The sequence below is a fragment of the Pongo pygmaeus genome, chromosome 16 (genome assembly GCF_028885625.2).
Source record: "Pongo pygmaeus isolate AG05252 chromosome 16, NHGRI_mPonPyg2-v2.0_pri, whole genome shotgun sequence".
Taxonomy (NCBI): Eukaryota; Metazoa; Chordata; class Mammalia; order Primates; family Hominidae; genus Pongo; species Pongo pygmaeus.
Genome location: NC_072389.2, coordinates 38570117 through 38590884, shown reverse-complemented (window position 1 = coordinate 38590884; position 20768 = coordinate 38570117). Strand labels below are relative to the sequence as shown.

The window sequence follows — 20768 nt, the reverse complement described above, 5'->3', positions numbered from 1 at the left end:
ACTCGTGCTTTTTACATTTAAATTTTTTTATTTAAAATAAAATTACCTTTTTATTTAAACAAATGTAGCTCTGAAACTCATGCCTCCATGTTACTATTGCTTTAAAGAAGTGAAGAATATAACTTGGAATTTATTAAAGACAACTCAGAATGCATTAAACAACAACAATAGTTTCCATTAGCCTTTGAGCAACAATGTCCATTCCTATGATCATTGCACTTTCCAGGACTTTCCATACTCTCTTTTTGCTCAAGACTTCAGCCTTCATCCAAGGTACATATTCCTCCATGAACTCAATTCAAAAGATAAAAGAAGAAAGTGTTTATCTATCTTAGGTCAAATTTCCAATTTCGCTTTGTTCCAGCCTACTTTCTTTTCCAGTTATAGTTCTACCTGGAGGTTTCTGAGTTTTCACTTTTAGAACAGGGTCAAAGTCCACTTTATCACACCTTACCTTTGATGCCCGGAAAGAGAAAGCTGTGGACTTGGTGTCTGACTTTGCCCGGTCTTGCAGTATAAGGCCTTGGTCTTCTGTCAAGGCCAGGTAGTGGCCTGTGGTGAGATGCCGGAGTCGGAAAGCCTGGCCCCATCTGATGTTACTGCCACTCCAGCTGGGCAGTGAAACAGACAAGAAATTGCATTTATACAAAAATAAGTCCTTTTCAGTATTTATCCTGTGCTTTCTTACACATGCTAGCAGACTTATAACCCTTCTGGTGTCCATCCTTAAGGGAAAACGCACCAGGCTCCTGGCTTGCTGTAGGATTTCATGTCTGCCTACCACCCAGCATAGTGCTCTTTCTTGATGACATCAGCAAGGAATGATCTTGAAGGCAGGTCAGTGGCTTCATACAACTGGAAGTCCCAGGTTTCCAATTTTTCCTTCACTCCACTGAAAGGTCTTGATGCAAATAATCAAAAATCAATGGGAAGCTTGTCTTTGAATGGAAACTTGTTTCTGGGAAAGCCTTTCCAAACCTGCCATCTGAACTAAAACATATTACTACCGCAAATAATCCTATCTTCAAGGGAAATAGTAAAAATACCTGCACAGCTTACACTTGCCAGACAAAGAGAGACAACAAACAAGCATAATAAGTCAACACTGAATTATGTTAAAAGGAGATAAATTCTATGGAAAATAAGTAAAGCAGGATAAAAAGATTAAGACAAGTGAGAACTCATATTGAATACTGTCCTCTTCATAGTCCTTCATCAAAAGATTAGCACTCAGCAAAAGTTATGGTAAGTGTTACAGAAGAAATTATCCACTGAATAATCTAACTCAAAATTTATCTTTTTAAAATATTTTCTCATATGCAAAATACTTATCTCTTAAGAATATAAGGTTTAAGAGATAGATGTGTGAAATTTTAAAACCACTCTCCACTTTGTCCAACTCTTTGAAGCATCAATAAATCCAAATCACATTGATAAAAGGCTTAAATTCTTCATGTTTAGGTCTCTGGGGAAATGAGCAAGCAATCATAACCAGAAGTACGCATACATACTTATTTTGACCTCTTAATAAGTCCATTAAGCAAGAACTAAGGCCTAATGTCCTGAGAACAAGAGTACGTTACTCTCGATTTTTAATGGGTTTGGAAAGAGGATGTAAATGACGCAAGCCAGTTTGTAAGTGCATGCTCCTTAAAACTGGTATTCCTTAAACCATCAGCTGCCAATTTCTCAGGAAAAAAAAAATGTGTGTATGGTGTAAGAGAAGTCCTAACATTCCCTTCTGATTGCCAATGTCTTATCTTCAGGACCCCTTGGGGGGCATATACGCTGCATGAGAGAGACTTATTTTGAACATATTTTCAGGGAGAGACTGAGCAGAAAGAACTAGAGGGAAAGGCAGAGAAGGAAAATCAGAGGGCAATGCTTAACCCTCCTCTCTCATTCCAAGCAGTTTAGCTCTAGCCTAACTTGCAAACCCTCTCAGCCCAGTAAAGGTCCTGCATTGAAAGTGATCCCCCTGCAGTAGTTTGAAGTTAGCCAGCCACCTGAGGTTATTCAAACTTGTGGCTGGAAAGTCTCAGCCTCCTGTTACTTCCACCAAGGGACAAAACTGTCTCTGAAAAGTTCTAGTAAGTACCTTTTTCTTCACACCTACATTTCCAGTGAAGTTTACATCTTCCTTATCTTATGCCATCGTGACTACCTGTCTGTGTGCCATTTAAAGCTAACTGTTCACTGGAGCCAACAAAGCTACTGAGAGGAGACGGAAGACTTATCTGGGTTCCAGAGAACCTGTTTAAGAAAACAAATGGGAGCACTTGGATGGCTTTCAGTGGCCTTGTCTGAGCTTTCCTTTTATAGTCAGCTACTGCAAGGGCAGAAGAGCCTGCCAGCCTCAGAGTCAACACAGTGGCTTTGGAAATTGTGTGTGTGTGTTCTTTAAAAACAAAGTCACAGAAATATCAGAACTTAGCTCTAGACAAAGGACTTGAAGGAGTTTGCCAGATGATGTGGAATGAATGAAATATTTAAGAGAACGGCCTGTACTGAAAAAGAAAGTAATCTTGAAAAGGGCACTCCTAGGCCCTCCATTACCTTATCCGAAGGGGTTCCACTCTCCACAGAGACCTGGCTCGAGTCCCAGCTCCCCCAGCTTCGTAGAATATCCTCCTGTGAGCAGAGTTGGAGATCAGCTCCTACTTGCATGACACTGATCAGCACCCGGGTGAAGAACAGCTCCCTGCAGAGGCTGTTCAGGTACCCAGCTTGTCTAAGCTCTTTTGGAGTCAGCAGAATGCAAAGCCAGAATAAGAGGGAGGACAGTTTCCCAGTCTCTCTCTCAGAAAGGGTCAAAGCTGCTAGAGGGGAGGGAACTGCTCACCATATCCATATTATGGACATTTATGCATCATCAGGTATACAAGGAAAAGGCAGGAACAAGAACATCTCCATTTCTACATGAGGAGTCACGATAGCCCAGTTACACAATGACGGCAGACACAGAATGCTCCAGTTCCTTCAGGTCAAGCTCCTTGATGTAGTTTTATATCTTTAAAAAATGTATTTGTACTTTAAAAACACCTATTCGACATAGTGTGAACTCATTTCCATTGTTCTAGGGCAGTTGGAACAAAGCTTTATGCTCAGTTGTTACAGTGTTCATGATTTTATTACTGTACTGTTGCTTCCTTTCCCGTGTTAAGAATCATCTTTTAATGTGTTTCGAAATAAAATTTTTATTTTAGAAAAATGTTAGGTTTATAAAGCAGTTACTAAAGATAGTCCAGAGAGTTCCTGTATGATCTCACTCAGCTTCTCCCAATGTTATCATCTTACATTACCAAGGTATGTTTGTCAAAACTGAGAAACCAACACGAGTATGTCATTACTAGCTAAACTCAAGACTTTATTTGGATTTCACCTTAATTTTTCCCGCAAACTTTTTTCCAGTTCCAGGATATAATCCAGGATACCACACTGCGTTCAGCTGCCATGTCTCCCGTTTCCTCTGATCTGTTATGCTTTCTCAGTGTTGCCTTGTTTCTCATGACTTTGACAGTTTTGTGGAGTACCGGTTGGGTATTTTGTGAAATGTGTCTCAACTTGGGTTTGTCTGACGTTTTTCCAGTGATTAACAAAGCCTCAGTTTTTAAAGTTTTATTTTAAATAAATTCTGTATAACCTGTGATCAGGGCAGGTTGCTCCACATTATACAAAATTCACAGTTTAAGAGCATGTCTCAAGAACAGCGGTCCTCAGATTTCCTGGTATACTGAATCCAGCCACTTTTTGAGAATCTTGTGACCTTTGATCAAAACTGATTATTTAACTGCATTTACATTCACTAACTTAAAATCCTACCTCCACCATACAGAATTTGTATGGATCACAATTGAACTGGTCAAACTCAAGAGGAATCCTGATTTAGATGTTAGAGACAAGAGTTAGTCAATAGTGATGAAAAGAAAATGTATACTTTTTTTTTTCTGGAGAAGTAGTATAATTATGAGTCGATTCAAAATACGAGCTTGGAAGTTAGACAGACCTGGGTTTGAATCTGGTAGCTGTGTGACCTTGGGCAAGCCCCTTCAATTCTCTGTGTCTCAGTTTGCTTATCTAATAAGGGTACTTATAAAACAATGCTGTGAAAATTTAAAGGACTTTTAAAAAATGTTTAGAAAGGGTTTTTTATAAATGTTTATAAACATGCATAGAGGAACACATTAATCGTACAGCAATCAATGAAACATTACATCAACAATAGTTACCTCCGGAAGGTGGGATTAGAGGCTATTTCTCAATCTTTCTCTAATGTACATGTTACCGGGAAATGCCCAATAAATATTAGGAAGAATATCAGACATTGCTTTAGAGTTCCTACACCCCAGGTGTCTCTGTACCAGGCCTAGAACAGAAATGATACTGTACCAACCTCCCAGCCACTTAGGAAAATTTGCTAAGATTCTCATTGATGCTTCTCCTTCTCTAGTGCAAGCTAAAAGGATCCCTTCAGAAGAAGAGGGTGAAGTGGCTCACCCAGGTCACAGGTGAAACAGCAGTGGAGCTGGAACTAGAAGATTCTCTACCCCTGACATCTGAAGGATTTGTGAAGGTTTGTTCTTCCCACCTGTGACATTTGGGTGGCTTGCTCCATTTAATCTCGCAAGGTTACTGAGGTTGAAACAACTTGTTCTTGTTCTCTAAAACAATTCCAAGGAGAGGAGTATAGTGGGCGGCAAGCTGAGGTGCTTTTGAAAGCTTGGCTGACAGCTTAGCCTTAGCTTCAATAGGTTAAGTAACTTATCCCAGGGTGTTTGACAAGCCAGAGGCAAAGCCAAGGATCAGAGCTCAAAATGTTAGATTGTTAATCTTGGGTTTCCACTCTGGGTCAGACAGTCTTTCCACATAGCCTGGCTGCTCTCAGGATTTACAGGGACTGAAAATGATTTCTTCTGGAGAGTCAGCACCATTGCAATGGAACACCTGCATGCCTTAGTGGCTGCTGGAGTCTTTTAGAGTGCTGTTTCCTATTCTATCATGCTCCCCAGATTTTGGCGCCCCTGGCCATGCTGGCCATTTCTGAGGGTTTACCTGACAACAGAAGACAAAGACAAGGCTTATCACTCACTTCACCTAGACATCAAATAACACCAAGGCATCCTGTTTTGACTGAGACTAGTTGACACAAAGATTCAAGTTCCAGTGTGCTGAACAGCTGCTCACTTACCCCAGTCTCAAACCCTTCATGCTTCCTTATAAAATAAGCTTTCTTATTTTTATTGATGAATTTTTTTTCCAAAACACAAATTAGAGCCTATGAAATCCTGGGCTAAAAAAAGGCCACCTTCATGTTTATTTAAATGATGGCACGCATGTCTGCTCCAGTGTGCCCATTGTGAAAACCCCTCTCCATCTACTTCACTCTTCCCATCACCTCCTTTCAAACACTTGCTGAGCCTTTCCTTCTAAGCAGAATTTTGCTGAATCACTTGACCGAAATGCCCACCAAATGACTACCAAATGACTAACCTAAGTAGCAGTTTCTGTCCAGCTGTTTCTAATTTGGTTCTAATTTTGATGACAGGTGTGCGCATGTGGGTGGAGGCATGCCCATGGTAAATACTTCATTTTTTCCAGTTCCCATCCTTAAAAGTAGAACAGGAATAGAGAGAATGAACTAGGAAAGCCCTGATGTATTCCATCTTAGATACAGACAACCCTGCATAACTCATAAAATCTCAGTTATTCATCCACCTGCAAACCTTCCCCTCGATGCAGCAGAATATATCAAAGGGACAGTAAATGGGCTATTGTATAGTTTCAATATTGAATAAAAGGCAAACCACAAGTGAACAGGATCACATGACAGGGTAGAGAATCCTTCTAAGGAAAATCAGGTCGACCTAACTTCCCTATCAGAGATAACTATCAACCGCTGGACCAGTGCCAGGGAGGCAACAAGTGAATTAAGCACGGAACTTTACATAGGTCTGTGCTTTATGTGTCCTGGGCACCCTTCTGGGTCACATCTGGTTCCTGTGAAAGGGTATTCAGAGTAGATAGCAAGTAGGAAGAGACTCAGAACTATAAGGGATACACATTGTCAATGGGTGCTTTCTAAGGTGCATAATAATACATTCAAGCACATTGCTTCTGCGGGGGTCCTTGAGTACATCAATTAGGAAATGGTCCCTGATGGAGAGTCAGCAGCTCTGGCTTCTAGGCTTGCATCTGAAATCAGCCAGTGTGTGACCTGTGGCAGGAGCCTGACCTACATATTCTCCAAGATGTGAAGACTTGTGAGCCCACGTTTCTAATGAAGCAAAAGAAATGCAGTTGACAAGGTTCCTGTAGGCATTACACAAAAGGAAAAGAAAACATGATCACCGGATCAGATTCACTGCTGTCCCAAATTCAATCTAGTTTGGATCTGAGGTTTGATTTTTTTTTAAATATCAGATTTCTATAGTTACAAGGCCAAGCTTTTTATGTTCTGTTCCTTTGATGATAGAATACCAAAAAAAACTCTTTAGTATGCGTTTAAGACTTGGATTCGTATCCTCCATCTCATGGTTTTGAAATTTTGAAAAGCATTCATGAAGGGGTCAAGTATAAGGACAAGAACACATCGTCCTCGGCACAGCGCCCTCTAAATGCACCCTTGGCACCATCCCCTGCTAAATCCAGCTCCAGCTGGACATCAGTTTCTCTAATGCTATTTAGTAATAAAACCAAATCAATGAAGTCCACCTTATTTACTTAGCACATGAAATGGGAATAGAGATGATCTGTCTTTGAAGAGCCTGGTGAATAATTTAAGTGCAGAGCCAAAGAAAATGAAGGGATCTGGAAGCATTACAGAACTGCCTAAGAACAGCATGTGTACAGAGCTCCTCCTGTGAGCAAGCTGAACTGCCATTCCTGTTTTACAAACTGGAACCCGTGGCTGGAGGAATGTTTGTCGATGGACTGACATGTACAGAGTTCATATATGGCTAAATACAATGTAAACTCTTTAGTTTGAGTCACTTGAGACTGGAAACAGCTAGGGGAAAAATGAAGCTATTGACTTACCTGTGCTGGGAATCATTCTGGTCTGTAGATGGTATCGTCAAACATTCATCGTGACCGTGGAAAAGGCGTACTACATGCCCACCAAGTAGGTATCCTGCAAGAGAATTATATTCTACTGTCAATGATGGGAAGTTTAATGAAGAGAATGGCATATATGAAGACGGTAAATTCACACAGGTCTGAGACAGTTACAGAAAATACCGAGAGAGACACATTTTGATAACTACATATTCCGTGAATGCAGGCCTCAGGCAGAAAAGACAGGAAAGTCAAAACAATTCTAATGTTGAAAGTTAAATAGGGCTTCAGAGGTGAGCAAGTCCAACATCAAAAGGTAAGGTGAAAATAATGTGCCAATTGATATTATTAAAAATCAAAAGGAAAATTAAGTTGCTAATGTTAGGAGTTTCCAGTTGCTTAGGATGTAAATACACCCAATACCAAATTTCTGGATAAATATCCACAATCTCACTGTGTATACTTTGCAAAAAAAATCCAAATGAGATTGCAGTCATGGGAAAGAAAGGTGCTGAGAAGTGGGTAGCAGACCATTCTGAAGACCCTTTAGGAGAAGGCAACATTCAAATACATTTAACAAACAGATCAAATCTGGTTGCTACTCCTACAGCACAAAGGGAAAGCAGAATTACTCTCCAGCATCCCTGAGTGAACAAGTGTAGATGCTTTCATCAACAAACACTTAGCCTTCAGAATAAGGAAAAGAATCTCAATAGTCATGGAGTTCAGAGATGGAAAGGAAACAATGAACTTCAAGGACATGATGACCCATTTGTCTTCAAATAAATGCTGAGCCTTAATTCGAAGAACATAGTAGCAGGAGAGGGGCTCCAGTCCGAGCTTGACCTTGCTCCAAGAAATGGGATTTGTTATTCCTCTGAATTAAGAAATTCTCCAGGCTAGTCTGTTCTCAGGAGACATATTAACTTAATATACCCAATGTCTGTGTCAGAATTTTTAAAGGAAAAAAAAATCACATAATTAGATCACTTTAAGGGCTGTCTTAAACTATTTTGGGTGCTGGATTAAAACAGTAAGAATGAGCAATCATGCCAGAGGAGAAAAGGGTATTATTAGTCAATTCTGTATAGTGACAGTCTGTTATGAGTTCAGTTTTTTCACCTAGACAAGGCAAGTTTTTCTAAAATCCCCTCAAATATTCAGAAGTCTCCTTCCAATTTTCCTGTATCTTTTTGTACTGCTATTCTGAGTTATAACCTTCTTTGCATTAAAAATGATTCATGATATATTATAGGGGGATTCTTAACAGCTAATTTATTTAGAAAATTAAAGCCCTCCATGACCAACCTCTTGATTAAGCTCTCATTCATCTCATGATAGAGAGGCCATGCTCTATTTGGAGTTTATCCTTTACAGTTTTTGGGCTCCTTCAATCAATATCCTACTCACACAGAGAACACTGCCAAGTGCTGGTGCATCATGACTTTTCTTAATTGAAATCTATCAGGGCCATAGTCAGGAAAGCAGCATCATGATGAAGATCACTTACGTTCTTAAGGGCTGAAGTGGGTTTCTCACCAGTGGATGCTGGAAGGACATTTTTCTACAGAGCCAGATGACTCAAGTGATGAGTTATCCAGACTATATTACAAGGGCACTCAACACTTCTATAAGGGCCTTTTGACATGATTTGCAAACACTCCTTAATTAATCTCCACAAGCCCTCTGTTGGGACCAGGAAATAATTTTATTCCTACGGTGAAAATAAAAAATTTAACATGGAGAAGATTGAGCCAAAACTTTCTTGAGAAAGACTTAAACCCAGAGCTTCTTGATTCTTAATAGAAAGGGATTGACTGACAATAGACCTAGGAGGGTGGGTTAATTTTGGCACAAAGGAAGAGGGCTAAACACATCCTACCTTTAAAACCTTCCACTTGTTGCCAAAAGAGTTAAGAATTTGTCTTTTCCTGAGTCTTCAGTTTAGCTATCATGCATTCTGAAACTGGGGTATCACCTTGACAACTCTGTTTTCCTTCTTTTTTCAAACATCATAGAATAGACCGGCATTCCCAGTTTGAAAGTACTAGACTTTAATAGGGCTAAAGCCTGTGATGAGTATTTTTAAAAATTCTGATCTTGCTATAATGTGCCAAAATGTAACACAATAGCCCATAGGTCACTGACATTTAATTATTCTTCTCAGCTGTGGTATTACCTATGAGTGAGGTAAGGCCAGTACATTTATTACACAACTTGAAAGGTGTATTGATTTTTACCTGGTTCTATGAAATAAAATATGTTGAACAACATTGGATGACTTTATTTCCAAGGGAAAAATAATTTCACCTCTTATGTTAAAATGGCCTTCCATAAATACAAGTAAAAACAAATGACCAAACACTTTTATGATAGAGTCAGTGCTTCACCTGCATGGAGAGATGCATAAGGAGAAATATAAACCATGTCACCTTCTTGGCAAATAATCTCTTCTAAAACTGAAGGTGCTGAGGTCTTTATACTTACAACTAGTAAGCAAAAATAAAAATGTGGAAACTCAGGAAGACAGCAAAGGTGCATATCCAAGTCCCGAATACACGTAGTGCTAAAATAATAGTGGGCTCCAAGGGGTTAAAAAAATAAGTTCAGGGATGCTCATGTAACTGGAAGTTAGAATAGAAAATAATTCATCTTTGTCTCCCCCTTTCCGAAGGGAATTTTTTTAAAAGGCTTACATCTGCAAGGACTCAGAGAATTCAGAGAAAGAAACTCAAGTGAGCTAAAATCAGGCTACCTGTGTACCAAGACATTCAGGTGAGATCTGGGAAGTGGCAGAAAATGTTAATGTATACAGCTCAAGAGAGATAGGCAGGCTCAGGGCTAAATGCATTTAAAGAAGCACACCTTCTTCGATGCTACTTCCTGAGCACGTAGGATGTACATTCCAGAGTGTTTGCATAAAGGAGGCATCCACTTGTATGTTACCATTTGATACTGAGAGATGCTGCAGCAGAAACAGAAATGAGACATCTTTTAAATCACCAGTCCAGTACCAACAGAAACAGCTCACCTAGAACTTCAAGGATTCAATTAAACAGCCTTACTGTCATCTGCTTCTTTCTATACAGCCTGTGGGAGATTTCTCCACCTGATCTAGAAGCAGCTTCAAAGTGGGACACTTTATTCTGGGGTGAGGAATTATTCAGCTACAGAGATGGCAGACATGTGTTGACTTCATCCCCTCAGCTGGAGCTGATTCAACACCAACTCATATGTCCATTCTTTCTAGGATAAGATAACTCACAAATGGGAAAAATTACCTAACACTTGGCCTAGGCAAAGTAAAATCTGCCCACAGATTTTACTTCAGTTGACTCCGTGAGAAGCTTCTCTGACGTTTCTCTCATCTTCAGGCATCCCCACCCCCAGACAAGTGCCTGACACAAATGGTGCTTTTTATTACCCATCCCCAGCTGCAAAATCTCACCGGCAACTTCCACTCTCTGCAATACCCCATGTCCTGAAACACTGTACATTTTCTTTCTTTCTCCAAAATAAACTTATTTTCCTATATTCCAGCCTTTCTTGTTCTTCCCTAAACAAGAGCTAAACAATGTAATAAATTCAGAATAATGGGAGTTAATGTGCATATAGTGCTTGGAGCATTTTAACAGTTTGCTGGACGCAGCACCATAATCTAAAAGAATAACAGATTAGTTCCAGACACCATGATCACGTGGCAGCGGAGAGTATTTAATCATCCCTCAAGTACAGTTGACTATTGAACAACATGGGTTTGAACTGCACGGGTCCGCTTATACATGGATTTTCTTCCACCTCTACTCCCCCTGAGACAGCAAGATCAACCCCTCCTTTTCCTTCTCTTCCTCCTGTTCAATGTGAAGATGACAAGGATGAAGATCTTTAGGATGATCTACTTCTACTTAATAGATAGTATATATACTTTTTCTTCCTTATGATTTCCTTAACATTTTCTTTTCTGTCTTATTTTATTGTAAGAATGCAATATATAATACATATATCATATAAAATTTACTTTAACAGGCTATTTACATTATCAGTAAGGTTTCCCATCAAAAATAGGCTATTTCCCATCAAAAGTAGGCTATTTCCTATCAAAAGTTAAGTCTTTAGGGGTTGAAAGTTACACTTTAATTTTTTATTGTGCAGGGGGTCAGCATCCCTAACCCCTACATTGTTTAAGGGTCAACTCTACATATGTAAAAGCATCTTATTCTATCCAACCTGCTGTGGCTCAGTTCTTCATGGCCATCTATTCTTAAAGGAAAAATTTCTGAAAACAAAAGACTCTTGTATTACGAGTTACTTACAAGGTATCTTTCAGAGGACACGCTGACGAGGATGAGGTCATCGCCAATTCGAACTTTCTCTCCTTCGGACCTCTGTTTGGAAGCAGGATGTATAGTCCACCAACAGGCTTCTCCTACATGAAAGGCTCCTCGAGTTAGTCGTTGCTTCACAGAAGCCAGTGTCCCTAATTTTGCCCCTTGTTCTCCTTCCTCCTAGGACAACCCTTCACGTGCACACAAGTGCATATTCCAGACCTCAACTTCTGTTGGTCTCTAACCGTTCCAGACAGCCCCCCATCTGCTCTTGACTATGTCTGTCATTTTCATTTTCCCTAGAGACAGAAAAACAGTGTTTGGAAAGGAGTATTGGAGGCCAGAAACTTTAGAAGCCTTTGAGTATTTTTAATGAAAATAGGAAAAATGCTTTTCATAGTCTTTCAAATTTCTGTTTTGAGAATTGACTCCAATCAAGATCACCGAGAAAAAATAAATAAATAAGAATCTATGTCACTGGTCTACTGAACACTTATACACTTTCATCTTTGTCTCCCCCTTTCCTAAGGGAATTTTTTTTAAAGGCTTACATCTGCAAGGACTCAGACAATAAGTGAGAAATTGATAGCAAAGAAGATAAATTGACATTTTGGAAAAAAGGAAAGCAGGTGGATGCTTTTAGCCAATAAAAAGTGAAAACCCAGGTCTTTGAGTAAGAAAATGGAGAAGAAGAAACCATCAATAAAAAGCCAATTCCTGCTGCAGAATCTCAAGAAAGTCCCTGGAATTGGAAGCACCAGCTACCTGCGAAGGCAGAAAATGGGTTGAAAACGGGACTGGTGGAAAGGTTGAAAAGGACATTCAAATCCCTGATTCCTTTCCCTGCCCTGCACAGTCAGAAGACCTCTCCCTCCTCCACACTATAGAAGACTAGAAGTTTAATCCGTGGAAAAGCGAACTACCAAGGGTTTGGTTTTGGAAATACCAGACATTGTCAAACAAAGAAGTAGAGTCTTGCTGAAAACAGAATTCAAACTTTATACCCTGATTAGTAAAACCCCAGCTCCTTTCCCTCCCTCCCTCCACCCAAATTTGAGGATCACTCTTTAGGGAAGTCAAACTAGCTAAGATAAAACGTACTGTGGTTTGAGGTCACCAGTGAAATGCTCAGGTCTCTGCCAGATGACCTAAAAGTGAGGCTTAACAGACAACAAGCCTCAGCCAGCTTCTAGTCAGCTTTTACTGCCTTGATGAGCACATGAATGAAGACCAAGGACCACCTGACAACTGAGGAAGGTCTCTAACAGGAACTACAGAAACAAAGTGAAAAGAGAAGAGACTTGGAGAAAACAAAGATTATAGAGAACAAAAGAAAACTTAAAAAATCTTATAATTAATAATCTCAGCGGACATTCATGAAGCAGCTATATTAGTATCTATGAAGGATCCCTTCCAAGGAAAAGAAAAATACTCATTGATCCTGGGAAAAAAAAAAAAAAGAAAAAGGTGATGGGATAAAGCTGAAAATTCTTCCAGAAGGAAGGAAGACAAAAAACAGATTAGAATTATCAAAAAACCAACCTAGAGGAATTCCAGAGAGCAAGAACTGAAAAAAACAGAGAGAGGAAATTAACAAAGAAATACTATTAAAGTTTTTTCAAAGCTGAAAAATGAGCATTTCCAGATTGAAAGAACCTACAGAGTCCCTAACACAGTAGAGATTAGAAACCCACTCTAAGGTGCATTCTTGTGAGATGTCAGAACAGAAAGAGGCCACGCCAAGACACATCGCTGTGGAATTTCAGACACCAAGGCACAAGAGACGCTCTTAGCTGCTTTCAGAAAATAAAAACAAGTCACACACAAAGGATAAGAAATCAGAATGTAGACTTCTCAACAGTCAGACCATTGGCTAGTAGAAAGCCTTCAGGAAGCTGAGGAAAAAAATATTTCCAATATAGAATTACAGTAAAGTGTGTATGACTTGTGAAGCTGTAATTAGGAAATTTTCAGACAAAAATTTAATCCACATGCATCTTTTCTATAAAAGTTACTAGATAATGTGTTCCACCACAGTGAGGTGGTAAACCAAGAAGGCAAAAAACAAACAAACCAAAAAACCAGAAAACAAAAACCAACCCTATAAGATCTAATAAACATGGAATCTAGGGCAAGGCAACAGAAATTCCCTAGATGATGGCTGATGTTTCTAAGAAGATGAAACTGAGAAAACAGATCATGCGAGCGAATCTAACCAGATTTTCAGTTCTATATAGGAAAGTTTGAAAATGAATACATGATTGGGTCACAAAAAAATTAAGCAAACAAATAAGGCAGTTATTAACTATTGGAAAACCCTAAAGTAATACAATAAATTACCTGGTCAGAATATATTATGTGGCTCATTTGCAAATAAAAGTTACAGTTATAGCAGTGGAAGTAGTTAATATTGATTTGATAGTTAAATAAAATAGATGAAAATCTATTGGAAGGATGGGAAGAGTGGAAGAAAAGACAGGGAAGAGTGAAATAAAAGCAAAATTTTTATCAGGACATCCACAGTTAATGCATAATCTAGAAAGAATTTTAAAAAGGATTGTATTAATATGTATATTATAAACAAGTGGTAAACAATACTAAAAGAGCTGAAAGTAGATGCCCCAGAGAGGCAGGCATCCAAAGGAGGGAGGGCAGGAGACTGGTGTTTATAATATTTCTCTCTTTAATCTATGTGTGAGTACTACTTCAATTAAACTAAACATGACATGACAAAGAGGTTGAGCTCTACATTTGAAGGGGAAAATGTTGTATGCATCTTTAATGTTCTCTGAGGACCACCGAAGGGTGTCCAGGATAAAGGGGGTCCTGAAGAGGAACACACAGAGTATTTTGTTTCCCTGCTCTCTCCCACGCTCAGGAGCCAGGGATGGAGCTGTCCCTGAAGCAGTGGGAAGGGCCAATCCAAAGCTGTAAAATACAAAATAACGCTTTTAGTGTGGGTATGCGTTAAACATTTCTTTCCTCCTAAGTCTAAATTCTAAAGCTATGTCTAAATCCTAAAAACAAAGCAATTAAACAACTTTAAAAGGAGACCAGAATAAGTAATTTTACCCAAAATCAAGGATACAATGATCATCAATTCTGTGTTAAGTGTAAGAATGTACAATTCAATGTGTTGGGGAAAAATGCTAGAATTGTTCAAGAAACTGCCCCCAAACTTTCTCCTCATATTCTCCTATAGTTTCAACTCCACTGCTGGGCAGTTTACTTGTTTACAACTCTGAAGGGGTTTCTGAGCCAGAAGTGCATTCAGAGAACTAGCCAGACAGGAACAGGGTACCCTTCTATGGGATTTCTGCGTGAACCTCCTCCTGCAGTGAGGAGAATCTCCAGGTAATGCTGAACCTCATCTGAGTTGGAGATGCATCCTCCTTGTCCCTCACAAACACCAGCTAGCTTTCTTCAAGGAGAATGTCACATGAGTTTGGGTGACAGAGGCAAAACAAATGTAAGTTAGTTTAGGCTCTAGGTTTTCATGAAGACCTAGTCAAGCCTTTTCTCCCTGTCTTCTGCCACAGGTAGCTTCTCATCAGCCAGCTCGAATTTGGGTTAGTTCTATGTGTTTGCCTCGTCTGTCAACAGAATTCACACCTAGTCTGATTTTAGAAATTTTTAAAAACTGCTGAAAAGAGTAATATTGCCTGCTGTTGTTTCCCTTTATTTTTATTTAAGGCTCTAACAATTAAAATAATTCTCCGAACACTTGACTAGAAAGTGGTGTTTCTCAATTTCTTTCCAATCTCAAAAAGTATAAAGTTATTTTACTGATATAAATGCAGTGACCATATTTGACTTTTCTGATCATATTCTTCAGGATTGACAGTTGGTCTATATTTAGAAAGAAGTGTATATTCAAAGTGTGGCACTTCACTCACTTTGTAATTTCCAGCAAGGTTGACAACACCTTAGAGGAAATTATATTTTAAGACTAACACTTTGGCTGAAAACAAAGAAACTTTAAATCAAATTCAAATCTAATCTTATTTTAGGAAAAAACCATAATGGGTAAAGGCAGGGCCACTTTTTTGCTTGGTACAAAAACAGGAAGAGGAAGAAAAGAGCAAGAGGTTCCCTCAGGCACTCTCAGGACACCACTGTACAAGACATGGAAACAGCAAGTACACACGCTTTGGATGCTGGATTTTTTTTTTCTAGATCTATAAAATTAGACAACCTGGATCCTTCCATTATGAACTGACCTAGCTTTAGAATAACAACATAGGCTCTTGTCTTTCTTTGGCTACCCAACATTGGAACCCTCTTCCTATTTAAGGGAGAATGTCATATTATAGACTATATTCAAATTAGACTTTTCTTGCAGTGTGCCCTAACCTGTTTTCTCTTCCTTGGTCTCTGTGCCTACCCAATTTTCAAGCCTGAGGCTCCAGATTTAGTGCAGGCGCTACCCAACATCCTTCTAGTAAATTCTTTTTCTTACTGAGTTAACCTGAATCAAGTTCTCTTGTTTGCAACAAAGAATCCTGTTTGGTACCTAGCCCAACCTCTAAATGGAGCAGAAATTCCACATGTAATGCCCTTGACGGATGGTCAGATTGTTCATGAGTATTTTTAGCCACAGGGAGCACCGGATATCCCAAGGCCAGCTGTTCTTCTGCTCATTAATTGCAGATGTTCCAAAGTAGTTTTCATAATTGATGTGAAATGTGCCTCCTTTCAACTCCTACCCACTGCTCTGTTGGTCTTTGGAAGAACCCCAGCAAGTCAGCATCTTGTTTGATATTATAACTTTGAATATCTGTAGATTATTATCTTAGTCCTCTGTTCTTTATTTTTGGTTTCCAGTGAGAACCTGTGTCATCCTGGTCAGCATCTTCAGCACCCATCTTTTAACTGTCAATATTTTTGACTATACTAAAAAAAATAATAATAATCCATTGGTTCCCAAAGTATATGATGTATATCATTGGTGGGAGGCAATTAAATGACACTGACAAATATAGTGAGAAATTTTCAGTTTTACTACTTTTTTCTTTTGAGATGAAGTCTCGCTCTTCTCCCCCAGGCTGGGGTGCCAATGGTGCGATCTCGGCTCACTGCAACCTCCGCCTCCTGGGTTCAAGCGATTCTCCCACCTCAGCCTCCCGAGTAGCTGGGATTACAGGCGCCTGCCACCACACCCGGCTAATTTTTGTACTTTTAGTAGAGACGGGGTTTCACCATGTCGGCCAGGCTAGTCTCAAACTCCTTACATCGGGTCATCCGCCAGCCTCGGCCTCCCAAAGTGCTGGGATTACAGGCGTGAGCCACCGTGCCCGGCCCATTTTTACTACTCTTTTAAGCCTTCTGATGCTTTCAAATAAAGTTTTACATTTGGAACTAGTGTATCATTAACACATCATAATATTTGTCAACATCTCTTCAATTACTTAATGAGATGGTTTTCATTATTTTGCTTTTATGGCAAGCAAAAACAGTTTATACTTATGGCAATAAGTTTTGTCTGTAAACTTTTAAGTACAAAAGTAATTAAATTTAAATAAAATCATAAATAAATGATATTACAAAGGATACAGTGGAATGGCAAAATCATGATTATAGATGTCAATAACTAACATTTGGAAAACACTACTTTAGATATAGCTTGTTCATCGCAGAACAAAACAGGACTACTCCTTTGATCTAGACACTATATTTCATTATTTAAGCCTTTATTACGATACCTTTATTTTTTGTCAGTCATTTAGTATCATTGGTTCTTACCATGAATGACTTGTTCACTTACTTTTGATACCTAACAATGTTAAAGGACTGTTTTTCTTTGAGATTCTGGCTGACTGTGGTAAAAACATTATGTTCTCCTTCATTCTTAGTTTCCATGTTTCCATTACACATTCTTTCTCTAGTCCATTATTCTGCAATTTTTTTTCAGACCTATTTCTTAACCAGGTTGGTTTGGAATCCCAAATGAGTAATGCATTCAGGGTCCTTCTCAAAAGCCCTTAGCCCAAGACCCCCACTGAGCTCAAGAGATCTGGGAATGTTGACTCACCTGTGGCATGTTCCCGTAGACCTACATCAAAGGCAAGTTTGTCTGTCTGGGATCTTGATGTAGTCAAGCATGTTAGATACTGTGAAAGAAGAGCAAATACTAGTGAAGTCACACTCTTCCATTGGGTCTTGGTATCTTACCACTAGTTAGCTTCCAGTTAAGTTCAACAATGAGCTACTGTGAAGAGAGCTCTGTTTATCTTGCTCATTGGAAAGTTAATTGGTACATGCCTTAATACAATACTTTCATTTTTAATTATTATTATTTTTAGAGTCAGGGTCTCATTCTGTTGCCCAGGCTGGAGTGCAGTGGCACAATCCTAGCTCACTGCAGCCTCAAACTCTTGGGCTCGAGCAATCTTCCCACCTCAGCCTCCCAAGTAGCCAGGACTACAAGTGTGTGCCACCATGCCCAGCTAATTAAAATAAATTTTGTGGAGATGTGGTCTATCTATGTTTCCCAGGCTGGTCTTGAACTCCCGGCTTCAAGTGATCCTCCTGCCCTGGCCTCCCAAAGTGTTGGGATTACACACGTGAACCAACCTATGCCCAGCTGAAAATACTTTTACAATACACTTAAAACCTCAAAGATGCTCTTATCTGATGACTCAGTGGTTTAATGTATAGAACTATATGTTATAGAAATAATTTAGAAATATTAAAGATGCCTTAAAGATGTTGAGAAACTTTTTAATTAGGAACAATACAAATGGAACATAAATGACCAACAATAATAACAAAGCTAGATAACCTTTGATACTGCTATTTTATATAATATTATGTTATTGAGTATTTATCAAGAATGTGTAATAGCCTGGAACATTGTTTACAATACATGAAGCTAAAAAGTAATATATAAAATAGTACATTTATAAGTTAACCTGTACTCAAAAATTTAAATGTGTTGCAACCAGACTAAAAGGAATTACACAAAAATGAAACAGAAGTTGATTTTGGATAGTGTGGAGGGACATGGATGACCTTCCCACTTCTATTTTTGGTTTTTCAAATTTTCTATGAGCTTTAAAACTTCTCAAAATAATGGTTCTTTTTCTTATAAAGATACACGGGCAGGTAAAACTTACAAATGATTGTTAAACTAACTTAATAAAGCATCCCATGGCCTCCTTCACTGATGGGCACAGCAGCTCATCTTAGGATTAGACTGAGAGGCAGGTAAGCTCTTGGGATGTGCTTTCTAAGCCACAGTTCTAGTTCTCTGAGAGAGGAAGATGGAAAATCATTGCAGTGTAGAAAGTCATATCTTACAGGCTTTATTCCCAGAGCTGTACTTCAAAGGAGCTAGCCAGTGGAGAGTATATGTTCACAGTGAGTAGAACTTTTTTTTAGGAGGGGTAAACTTAATGTAAATAATGCAAGTCTTTGTGTCACTACCAGGATATTAGCTTGTTTTTGAAGCCATAAGAAGTATGCTTTTGAAGTTCTGTTTACTACATTTAGGTAAAGAGAAGTGTTGGAGTTTTATTTACCCTACAGATAAACACCAGAGTCTGAAAGATAGTATCACCTTCTCAATTCCAGATATTATCAGGGTTCAAAGTTTCCCTACTCTCAAAAACGTCTCCATCTCCTACTTGGACACACTTCCGTTTGGACATTTTTGTTTTTCGTCTTTTGCTATGAAGGACTACAGCAGACGAATGTTCAGGCTGAAAAGGTCAGCTTCTTACCAGTGCTCAGAAAAAAAAAATAAGCTGTAGCAAATGAATTATTTAACAGGCAGCTGTTGCTCCTGTTGTCAGTTTGATAGTTCAAGCCTTGAGATGAACTTTGCATCATGCTGCTGGTATAAATGTGTGGAAATAGTCTTGAATTAATGTATCAGTTTTCCACTAGGGCTAGAGGAAAATGACAAGCCTTCCTTATACTGAAAGAAAGTGAGGATGATACACTATTGGAGTGGCATATAGTTGATTGAGTAATAATATTCTCCTTAATACTCCCTGCAAAACTACAATATCTGCCTTTTAAAATATTGTAAAATTATAATTTTTTGTAAATTATAAATAAATTATATTTATTTAAAATGTAGCAATTTTTTCAAGTTATACTGAGGCATCGTCCTTCTGTCAATTCTGGTTCTAGATCCCTGATTAGTAATAGCCATGCAACTTTCTGTGACTACCCTGCCTCTTGTCTTCCTCCTGTCTCTGCATTAGCATCACACCTGCAAGTTCTTCCAGGACTGAAAACAGTGAGTACCATTCTATTTCTCTTAGCTAGGTAAAGGAGGAGAACTGTCACAAAATTTCCATTTGATTGGTTTTTCTTCTATGCTGGTTATCCTTGTATACTAAAGAGATCTGTTACTCCATAAGCCATTTGATCATTTGTCAATTCAACAAATATTTGTTGAGCATCTAGTATATCAAAGCACTGTATTTGGTGGGGTTATAGGTTTAGCAAAATAAGAAAGAAACATGGCCCTCTTCCTCATGGAGTTGGAGGTGGGGTATCAGACATTGATGAAACAAAAAACATAATTGCAATTATTGCAAATTGAGGTAGGTCATATGAAGGAAATGCCAAGAGGATAATGTGCTAAAATTAGTTATGTTCCAATTGTTCCTGCTGTTACGTTGTTATTGCTGGCTTCTTGTACTTCCCCCTGTTCAGTGTTTCCTCCTCCTTGAATGATGAAAGTGGGCACCAGAGCTGCTTACCATTCCACTGAAAGAGTGCCTCAGGAGAACTGCATGGCCGTATAACAGGGTCCTGTGGCCACCTCCCTGTGCTGCCTGTGGGAATGAGGAAGAATAAGGTCAGCACATGCCAGTTGTGGCTTCTCTGGGAGCCAAGCAGCACAATAATTCTGGGAGACAGACTACCAGGAAAAGACCCATTGCAAAGCTCCTAAGGAATTCATTCCAGAAGCAAGTGGCTGGTCTACGGGCAGAAAGAGACTTGTGACCACAGCCATGCAACATCCTTGGGAGAGGGTGTGTGGGGCCAAATCTATTCCCAGAAATGGCCTCTGCCCAGGATCAGCAGAAACCCAGAGCTGTTCTACCAGAGAAGCATGTAAATGACATAGGTACTGCTTACCTTCCTTTGAAACTTCTCAGAAGCGTTCAGAGTGAGAGAGAGAAATAAATGTGATGTAGCCATAGCCTAGCAACACAAAGGCAGCATGGCAGGTGGCACATGGTCACATTCTGTGCCATGCAGTCTTTTCCCTTCAAGGCACTTATGCCTTCTGCCCACTCCCTTAAATGGGTCCTTTATACACAGATCTCACCAACGAGAGATGGCTCTGAAATCCAGGACTTTACAAGGGTAACCAGTTATGTAGAAACAGATCCTCCAGTTGAGAGACCATCTAGGTATCTTCTCTGCCTC

General features: G+C 39.2%; 1 protein-coding gene across 1 annotated transcript in view; it reads right to left on the bottom strand.

The window, feature by feature from the left end:
* RYR3 (ryanodine receptor 3) overlaps nucleotides 1-20768 on the bottom strand; it is a 566641-nt gene that overhangs the window by 324223 nt on the left and 221650 nt on the right. The window contains exons 4-10 of the mRNA XM_063652550.1: nucleotides 20093-20167; nucleotides 17410-17488; nucleotides 11367-11479; nucleotides 9919-10018; nucleotides 7036-7129; nucleotides 2557-2631; nucleotides 455-611 (exon numbers count right to left, since the gene is read on the bottom strand). Of these exons, the coding sequence (XP_063508620.1) occupies nucleotides 455-611; nucleotides 2557-2631; nucleotides 7036-7129; nucleotides 9919-10018; nucleotides 11367-11479; nucleotides 17410-17488; nucleotides 20093-20167 (693 nt within the window). The remainder of the gene's footprint in view (nucleotides 1-454; nucleotides 612-2556; nucleotides 2632-7035; nucleotides 7130-9918; nucleotides 10019-11366; nucleotides 11480-17409; nucleotides 17489-20092; nucleotides 20168-20768) is intronic.